The sequence below is a fragment of the Canis lupus genome, chromosome X (genome assembly GCF_048164855.1).
Source record: "Canis lupus baileyi chromosome X, mCanLup2.hap1, whole genome shotgun sequence".
NCBI lineage: Eukaryota > Metazoa > Chordata > Mammalia > Carnivora > Canidae > Canis > Canis lupus.
Window position 1 is genome coordinate 46,921,340 of NC_132876.1, and position 10,573 is coordinate 46,931,912.

The window sequence follows — 10,573 nt, forward strand, 5'->3', positions numbered from 1 at the left end:
TTGGAGTGCAGGCTAAATGACCTCAGGTAATACTCTCTGTGTGGCTGTCTAGAAAGGTAGCTGTTAAAGGATAAAGGGCAGTTTGTCTTCCAGGCCTGAGCTATCAATGTGAACCTTTCTGTTTGGATTGCCTAGAGAATTTCATGAGCAGTGCCCAGCTAGAGGGCCTAGTAATGCGCTGTGATCATGTATTTCCCTGAGTTATTTGAAACCAGAGGGTGTATGTGCTATCTTCTACAAAAGTAGAGGGTTTGGAGGAAAGGTAAATGAGATAGGTTGAAGGGTTATTGCAGAAAATGGGGCGAGGCCCCCCAGGCAGCAGAGGAGCGAAGTGGGAGAGCAATATCTGACGGTCCATTGTCATTGTGCCTACTAATCGGAGAAGAGAGGAGAGGACAGGGTTGGACCCTGAGCGTGAAAGAAAAGCGAGCAAGCCAGGGAGCGCTCTTTACAAGCGAGGGCGGGAGGCGCGCCGGGTCTCTAGCACCAAGAAAGGGGCACAAGGAGGCGGCGCGGGCCCCGCCCCCTCCCTTGGCGGGCGCGGGCGCGAGACGCTGCGCGGCGGCCCTGGCGGGCGCGAGCGGCAGCTGTCAGGCCACCGACGTCCGAGCTGCTCTTGCTGCCCCACCGAGGACGAGGAGGCAGCAGGAGCGGTGACCGTGTCACTGAGGAGCCGGACTGCCGGCACGCAGAGCTGACCTGCCTGGCCCCCTCCCATCGCTCTCCCATTGTATTGGGTAAGGTACCGGTGCGTGGGCAGGGAGAGGGGCTCGCTGCCAGTGGACGCGGGAGGCCGGGAGGTGGGGGGCCTGTTGGAAGACGGAGAAAGGGAGGTCTCGGTGATCCCCCGGGGTCCTTGCACCTTGGGAAAGAGGCCTAGGCACTGCAGAGGTCCGAGTTGGGGAAGGAAGGTGACGATAGAGGGGGGCGTTGCTGAGTAATTCGGAGCTGCTGCCAAAGCCCCGCAGATGGACGCAGGGCTCCGTTGGGAACGGGTGTGGCTCAGTGCGCATGCGCCACAGCCGCTAGTTCTGAGAGATGGGGGTGAGGTGAGCCCACCTTGGTGGATGGTAGTAGGAATTGTGCTTAACATCTCACTTTCCAGATCCTCAATGCTAACAGTGACCCTGTCATAGAGATGACAGCATTCCCGGTCTCCTAAGGAAGCTTCTTTCCCCTGTACTCCGTCACTCAAACCTCACCTACCTGTCCCCTGGCAGCCTACTTGGGAAGAAGTGGCCTGGGAACAGTGCCAAATTGCTATCTAGTGTGTCTTCGGGCTCATAGCCCTAGAACTGTTGTGAGGAGTGAAAGGTTAGAGATGAAATTCCACATTGAACCCTTCTGGTTGCATATAGGATATAAATATAGTCATAAATGTGGGGGACTGTGTTTCAGTGGCATGACAGCTGTGGCATTTAGACTCAGAGCAGGAATGTAGCGGATAACTTGTTTGCTCTGCACAATGAATCCAGTGCGTCAGTGGGCTTCCCCGCTACAGAACCCCCCCTCCCCCATAAGCATCAGGTTGTACTGGAAACAACCTACACCATTTAAGATAGAGGGTCTCAAAGACACAATAATTTCTTATTTGTATTGATTTTTACATAAGTTAAAGCAAGCCCTGCCCTGTTCCCCAGCGCAGTATTTTCCAAATACTGTGCCAGGAATCAACAGTGAATTTAGTGGCCCAACCAGTATCACCAAGATTGGCTTTCCCTACAGCTTCAACCATGGCTCCTCCTCTGTGCAGATTGCTATCAGGGGCACTCTCATCCACTGCCTAGCTCTCCCCTGTTGCTTCTCCCCCACCCCCAGCCCTGCAGTACCACATCCCTCTTAACACTTGCTCCCAAACAAACTGCACTATGGATTTGAGCATCATTTCACCCATGGCAACTGAACTGATGTTGCCAGTTTGGTTTTTTGTTTCTCTTCTTTACATCATCACACTAAAATGTACTGTTTTCAAAGGTTTAACCTCTTTCTTGTCATTGTACTGCTTCCTTCCACACCCCCCCACACACACTCCTAAACCTCCCCAACTAAATACAATAATTTTAATAAACTGTGTGGGTGCGGGCACAGCAGATTCGAAAGTTTTCAAGTGTGCTAAAGAACAAAGAAAACTAGGGAGTATCAGTCATGTGAATTTCTAATTTACCTTATTGTCTGAGACTTAGACTCTAAATGGGGAAAAAAGTGAATATACCATTCTTAGAAAATTCTTGCTAATTGTGGGAAATTGGTTAGAAAGGAGAATTGCACCTCTAGGATATTTGAGTTGTTTAAAGACAGATCTTTCTTGGAATAGGACCATAATCAGATTAAACATTTTAGTCAAAATCCTAAGCTAATAGAGGACCCATATAGGATGCATAAGGGATTTGACTTTCCTGTTACATGTACTTAGGGTTATCAAAGAATTCTATTGCCTACTTAATGCTATCTCCTTTTAAGGTTTGACTTTAACTTGGCATATTCTGGGGAAGGAAAAAAATTGGTTTGCTTTTATACTATGCTAGTCCTTTTTGAGTATGTACTAAAGGAATCACACTTATTTTCAAATGATGGTGATGATAATGATGATAAGGATGCCAGCATCCGGGATCCCTGGGTGGTGCAGCGGTTTAGCGCCTGCCTTTGGCCCAGGGCGCAATCCCGGAGACCCGGGATCGAATCCCACATCGGGCTCCCGGTGCATGGAGCCTGCTTCTCCCTCTGCCTATGTCTCTGCCTCTCTCTGTGTGTGTGACTATCATAAATAAATAAAAATTAAAAAAAAAAAGGATGCAAGCATCCGCTGAAAACATGACGTAGAGATAATTATACTGCTCTTATATTTGGTGGGGACAGAGAAATTTATATATTTATCTTAAAAATGTACGGGGAGGGGAACTAGAGTATTTCCATCGACTTTCAACAGGTGAAATTCCTGTTAAGTCTCATCTAGAAAGTGACCCAGATAAGTCCATAACTTCTGCTCTTTAGTCACAAATAAATAATAGTATTTGAACATCTTACAGAACTGCAGATCTCTTGTACCTTGACATCATTTTGGAGGCACTGGTTCTGAGCACCGACCTAAACAGTTAATTAATTAGCAAATATTATTGATTATCCATATGAAGGACCCTGGTGCTTGCTGCATGCTGGAGAGACTTCAAAGACAGATACAAACAAGAGTATTACCATCCAGGAATTTAAAATTTGGTTGTATAGGAAAGATATACTTAGAAAAAAAGGTTGTTTGACAAAATAAGGCAGTATAATGATACCATTTCAACTGCAAATCATGAGATCTGAACCTAACATATTACTTCATGAATTCCTTGAGGGTAAGACCTTGCCTTAAAAATGTATGCATTTCCAGTAATGTCTACACCCAATGGGTGCTGAAGTGATGAAGTTTACCAAAGTAGATAGGGAGAAACCAGAGGCAGGGAGAGAAGAGCCAGGACGTTTTCACAATAGATGCAAGGAGATGTGGGCCAAAGTGAGGATGGTAGCAGAGGACTGGAAAAGAATATTCCAAGGAAAACTCCACAGGATTTAGTGACTGAAGGCAAGAAGACATGTCTAAATTGTATTCAATTCTACCTTCAGGAAAGAAATGGGAGTTGGAGACAGTGGATGAGAGCGGAGGGTTACTTTTTAGTAAGGACACAGCACACAATCGGAACTCAAATGTTTTCTCAAGCATCAGTGGCAGGATTGGACAGGAAGACCCTTAGGGTCCCTCCAATGCTGAGATTCTGTGGTATACGCAGATACTCAAAATTGTTGGGGAACAAGGCCTTCTCAGATATTGAAGAAAGAGAATAGTATCTTCCTACTGGCAGGCCTTTTCTGAGAAGGGTTAATACTGAGTCACAAGGCCCCCAACGGTGAATGAAAGGAGGTGGAGGAGCAAGAAGAACAAAAATCTCAAACCAAAAATTTCAATAAATGCTTCCAAATCTTTGCAAACTTCATAAGTTATTCATTTTTCCTCAAATCCTGTGAGTTAAATAGGGCAGGGATTACAAATCCATATTTATATAGGAAGATATTGAAACACAGCAAGATTAAATAACCTGCTCAAGTCCATAAAATAAATGAATGGCATAGTAGTGATGAAGACTTTTGTCTCCTGACTGCTGCCAATCCAGTGCACTTGACACGGAGCCACATTGCTTTTCCTCCCTTTTCCCTGGTATAGAGCTTATGTACCCAGAAGTTATTTGTGCAAATGACCAGATAGGGAATGCACAAGCAACTGCAGCGTTATCTGACATAGTTATTAATACTTCATAATTATTCCTGGAGTTGAGTATTTGGTTTCCACATTCACTCAGTCCTTGACCCATCATTTGAGTTTATCCACAGCCAGGAAAGTAGAGTTACTGAGTTGTTTAATGATGTGAACACCTGTTTGCTAGGAACTTGAGGAAGCTCATTTGTCATGGACCCTTAATACTATTAGTATTGTTACCCATGTTTGTACTTCCTCTGTTCCTTTTTTTCCCTCTGTTCCTTTTTAAAGTGAACATTCTGTAACATTATCCTACAGACCAGTATAAAAAGTAAAGAAGTGTGCTAAGACTTGTATATTTCCATTTAAAGAAATGCTTGTTACTTGAGCTAGTTCCAAAGACAACAATTTGAGAGCAGGAAAAAAGAGGACAAAAATCAGAAATGGTAGAAAACTTGAAAAATGTCTAGAGTAGATATAGACCAAGGAGGAGGATAAAGCCTATCAATTTAGAAGACATTATTTAAATTCATAATTACCAATTTAGATTTCTAATGAGTTCCTTATTATATGCTTTATCTATATTTGAAAAAATAACATGAGATTATTAGGCAATAGAGATTTCTTACAATCTTTATTCCTCAGTAAAGAATACTCAACAAATCTAAGAACTGTTTTTCTCTTTAAACCAGCACTCTCGATGCTGCTTAAATAACACTCTTGCCATAATTAACTATAATGTTAAGTGAAGTTGTTTGAATTTAATAAAGCCAGCTAAATACTAAAACCTGTGTTCAAGACAGATGATCAAAATTAATGAATAAAATAATTAGCCAAGAGAATATATTGTAAACAAGGAATCTCCAAACATGATTTCTTCTCTAATCTTGTGGAATCAATTGCAGAGACAACCTCGAGGCAGATTGGTGAATGCATTAACTTTTTTGGAGATAGGAACATCGGTAAACATAAAGGGAAGGAGTTTCATCTCTGACTTAGGATTTCAACATGTCTTAGACTCCTCTGTGCTTTCTCTTTCCTGAATATTGTCTATTGTGAATATCGTCTACTTCCTTTGATTTACCTTTACTTTGCATGGAGAGACATACAAAACTTTAAAAATCATATGAGTATACTCATTAGGACAAGTTAAGTTTTTTTGCAATAATATTATTTTGTCCATGTTAAGCATTTATAGCATTTTGAACTCTTAAGTATATTTGTGAAAAGCATCCTCCATAGGTAAGTTGAGGTGGGTCTGTTTCTTTCCTGACTTGAGTATATTTACATAAAGACTTAACTTTATTTTATTATAGATTTTTAAAAATAACATTTCCCAATCCATTTTCTAGAACCCTAAAAAGAATAAAACAACAAGGAAAAGAAAAGACTAAAATTGTGGCAAAGACCCAACTGGGTAGGTATATATTTTATTTTTTTCATTTGACATCTTAAAAAGGAATATTTAGAAATATATAATTATTACACATGCACCAATATAATACTAAGGACTAATGAAGCTTTTGAAAATTACATTTCAAATGCATTTGCCTACAGAAGCTCTTTTGCATGTGCTCTTGTGATTAGTAACTGCTTTTCATCTCTTTGGGTCTCTTGCATAAATAACACCCAATTAACATCATCATTGTTTTGTTCCCAAATGACTCTAGTGTGAAAGTACCTAACAAAATCTAGTACAGATTAGTTGTTCAGTAAACATTTGATCTTTTATTTTAAGATGCATTCTAGATATTACATATACAGACATGTTGTGGAGGTAACAGGAAGGGAACTGCATAATTATTAGCACTTTAAAGTTTACAGTATATTTTCATTGGTGCTATTATGGAATTAGAACCTAAATCTAAATATTAATAAGCCATTCAAGATTTCTTCCTAAATGATAGCTGTTATAATGATACCAGTCAATAATCATCAACTTACATGAAGAAAAGATTATGAAAGATCCTTTATTTGTGAGGGTATCTGTATGAATGCAAGTATAATGAGGCAAATGCCCAAAGAAACTTGACCTTTATCTTTCTTCCAAGTTCTGAGGTCCGGTCTAATTGTAGCCCCCAAACTCTACTGATGAAATTAAAATTTTAGCTTATACAACTTTCTCTCCTCAATAATTCTTGGGTCCATCATGAACAGACTTCAAATTCCAAATCAGTTTTGTACTATTTGCCTCTTGTTTGGAACTGTCAAATTGGAAACTAATAATATGGTTGTACATTTGAGTGGTATTCCTTTTCTAGACTCTCTCCCCTAGAATAGGGTCAGAACTAACCAAATTATAACACCATCTGCTAGTCCATTTACCCATGGCATTCAGCCATTTTCCTGGCACAGGCAAAAGACCTCAGAAAACCAAGACCTAGTTTCCTTTGTATGCAAAGGGATTTTATTCCTTCTACTGTACTATATAATTAATGAGCATGAATCAAGAGAAGTTAAACTAGTAGGCCATATAATTCAGAGAAATTTACTATGAAGTTAATTTCAGTTTCAAGTTTAACTGTTTTCCCTCCTACTTTTTATTTTATTTTCAGGTTCTCTAGGTTATAAACTCCTTCCCATCTGGTGCTGCAACAATGAGTGGGAAATCCTTGCTCTTAAAGGTTATTCTCCTGGGTGATGGTGGAGTTGGGAAAAGCTCACTTATGAACCGTTATGTAACCAATAAATTTGACTCCCAGGCTTTTCACACCATAGGGGTAGAGTTCTTAAATCGAGATCTGGAGGTGGATGGACGTTTTGTAACTCTCCAGATCTGGGATACTGCAGGGCAGGAGCGTTTCAAGAGCCTTAGGACACCCTTCTACAGGGGAGCAGACTGCTGCCTCTTGACCTTCAGCGTGGATGACCGGCAGAGCTTTGAGAACCTTGGTAACTGGCAGAAAGAATTCATCTACTATGCAGATGTGAAAGACCCTGAGCACTTCCCCTTTGTAGTTCTGGGTAACAAGGTAGACAAAGAGGACAGGCAAGTGACAACTGAGGAGGCACAAGCCTGGTGCATGGAGAATGGGGATTACCCTTATCTAGAAACAAGTGCCAAAGATGATACCAATGTGACAGTGGCCTTTGAAGAAGCTGTCAGGCAGGTGTTGGCTGTAGAGGAACAGCTGGAACATTGTATGTTAGGTCACACTATTGACTTGAATAGTGGTTCCAAAGCAGGGTCCTCATGCTGTTAAAAGTAGGAAGCCTTTTAAAAAGTGGGCCCCAAATTGTTCAGTCAGTAGTGTCAGAATAACTGTGCCCCTCTAAGAGTGCACATATACAAACAAGAGGGTAAGATAGAAGGTTGTGATCATGTATCAGAGCCTTTCAAATTAAGGTTATAGAGTGATTAAAAAAAAAAAGCTTTATCAAGCCAAGTGTATTTTGTGTGATTTCTGCTGTTTCCTTCTTGTGTGTATCAGGACATTTCAGAAAGCTTTAGTCCTGAGAGATTTAAATATTTTCAAATAACAGTTTAAACTTAGAACCCAGCAGCATGAAGGAGTTAAAGAGCTACAGCTATCTCTTAAAGTGTTCCATTAGTCAACTAACAAATGTCACCATGGACTCTTGGCAAGCAGTTTCTGACATTTCTGCCAAAGGAAAAAAATAAGACTGAGCTGTGTTACAATTTAAAAAATAATGCAAACAAGGATTCCTAAGCTTCAATTATAAAAAGGTTGTGATAATTAGGTATACAAGAGTTTAATGGTGTACACTGCCTTGTTTGAATCTTTATATATGGTTTGTTCCCATTTGAGCTTTTCAAAAAATATCTCAATAAGAGATACACTGATGACACTGGAAGTTGATTATCTCTTTGTTTTTGAAGTTACAGGGTACTAGTGACTAGATTATGCTTAAATATGCCAACAACCCTTGCAAATAGATGGTTGGTCTGCTTTTACTCCGTAAGTCCACTTTTGCTGCATAGGGATGTTGCTTCTCTGACAACCACTTATCAATTTAGCGATGCTGCTTCGTATATGGCTTTGGATGCAGTGCTCTCTGCTCATAATTTTGATGGTCCTTTGGTCCACCATGCTCTGCTCTCAGAGGAAACTTCAGGAAAGATTTGGGGATAATGAGCTTTTCTCACAAGGTTCCTTCATTCAAATATTTCTTATAGAAGGAACTAATATCTTGAATGTTGCACTGTTATGTTCAGCTGGCCAAACTAGGACATTGAAAGTAACATGAGAGCAGACTTTAACCCAGTGGTAGAATGAGTTTCTCATAGAGTTGCCCAACAGTGGAATGGACTGCCTTAATAATGAACTCTCTTCCAATGAAAATATTCAAGAAGATACTAAGTGACCATCTGTTAAAACACCATAAGAAGAATTTCTGTGCTGCCTAGATATTTGGTTTAAAATCCCTTCCAGGTCTAAGTTCTATGTATCTGGAAGGTACAAACTATGTTTCAGTGCCATGTTATCAGTAGATGTTTCTTAAGACAACAGCTAAGATTTTGGAGATGGACTTTTAAAATTCTCAAACTATTTTGGGATCAGCATTTAACAGCAACTACACAGCTCTTTCTTTTGCGCCATGGCAGGATAAATTCTTGGGCTCTGAGTAGTCATTATGTGCCCTGATATAAATATCCTAAAAGGACCATATTAAAAACAAAAAATGGTTTGCCAAATTTTGATTACCATGACTGCTAGCTATATACTGTATTGCAAATATGCAGTCTAGTTCTTGTTGGTTGATCTGTTTGTCCTGCAAAGCTTTTAGCCTGTACTTTTTAAACATCTATGATATAAAATAGTGACCCAAGGCAGTGAGGGACAGTTAGAAATGGCCCCCCAAAAGAGATGTAGGCCAGGGAGGAAGCAGGAGCTTTCACAGGAATATAGCCTAGAACTCTCCGTTGTAGCCACATATGGAATCAGCCTTACACATGGGACCTTATGTGCTTTAAGAGCTCTGGGACTTTTTGGCTACATAGACAAGTGGAAGAAAGTATCTCAATCCAGTCATACTCAATATTTCCCATTTAAATATAGTCCTGACCCCATTGTCAAAGTAATTTTGATGCCAGAAGTCTAAGCCAGAACTGGGACCCCACAGCTCTTAAGTATTGGTCCCTATCCTGCCTATGCCTATAGCCAGCCACACTGGTTTCCAAGTTCTATGATTGTTTTGCTACAATCATGTTAGGGTGAAAATCTGTACATCAGAACTGTTAAATGCTAATTGTTTTTAAGTGCATGAGACCTGGGGCCTTCTCTTTCTACTTGCACTCTGCTTATAATAGTTTCTATTTGTAGATCTCAGGCTTACATAAAGACCTCCATCCACTTACAAAAGTACTTGTCACTGTTAAGATGACATGTGGTCATTTAAGTAAAAAAATTACATGGGTATCCTATTCATAGACCTCCTGTCTGACCAAGGCAAGTGTTAATTTTATTGACAGATCATCTGAAGCCCCTTTCCTCTTAGCCATAACCATTTTTTTCTGCCAAATCACTACACAATATCTCAATGAAAGCAGTAAACATTAAGTGACAAAACCAGTGGCATTTTGGTGAGTAACACTCAGTGGGATGCTGACATATAGTTTAGGTAAGATTATAAAACACCAAAGGCTGAAATCTACGAGTACCAGGAACTGTGCATATAGACTTAGAAATTGTAAACACTAGAAGGTGGAGTGAATATTTTCAGTAAGTTTTTTTAATGAACACTGGAGTTTTTGAATAAGATATTTCTAATTGGAGTTATACTGTTTTACAATACTCCATTAAAACCTCATGCAGAATATTAGTTTATTGTCATGCATTGGGCTAACATTCAGGGGGCCTCAGATTCCATATGTCTTCAGTGGATTGGTGAATTTCAGGTTAATTTGTGCCTGCCTCAGCCATCTCTCCTTTACCTTGAGGTATTCCATGATCCTCTCGTTGCAGGTGCTGCCAAAAACTCAAAATTATGTATCAAATATTTCGTTTCAACTGTAAAAAAAAAAAAGTCGTCTGTGTTAAAGTGAATAAATAGTGCATTTTGAATAACCAGGATACAATGTTTGTGCTGCTTTTCTCCCTTTCTCTTTTTGAGCAACTGTGGGCATGACAGACAGTACTTAACAATCAAATTATCCTGAGACTGCACTTCATGTGGCCTCTGGATGATGTTTTCACTGTGGTACCCCAAGTAGCCACAATCTAATGATCAGAGAGATAGGTTCTAATGACTGGGAAACAAACTCAAGAGATTAATGTGGGGAGGTTCCCTTTATTTTATGCCACTTTTTAATGCATGAAGAACATTGAGACTGGAAATTGGATCTTGACTCTCCACTTTCCTTCTTCGTTATAATTT

The 10,573-nt window shown here is 40.2% G+C and overlaps 1 protein-coding gene across 1 annotated transcript; it reads left to right on the forward strand.

Moving 5' to 3' along the window:
* Positions 1-558: 558 nt before the first annotated feature.
* RAB9B (RAB9B, member RAS oncogene family) lies at positions 559-10,274 on the forward strand. The gene is made up of 3 exons (XM_072815246.1): positions 559-737; positions 5,587-5,651; positions 6,790-10,274. Exon 3 carries the CDS (start codon positions 6,832-6,834, stop codon positions 7,435-7,437), a length of 606 nt encoding a protein of 201 aa, XP_072671347.1. The 5' UTR covers positions 559-737; positions 5,587-5,651; positions 6,790-6,831; the 3' UTR covers positions 7,438-10,274.
* Positions 10,275-10,573: the final 299 nt, after the last annotated feature.

Bases quoted from the DNA above. Each gene is read 5' to 3' on its own strand.
- RAB9B (XM_072815246.1), top strand. From the start codon at position 6,832: ATGAGTGGGAAATCCTTGCTCTTAAAGGTTATTCTCCTGGGTGATGGT.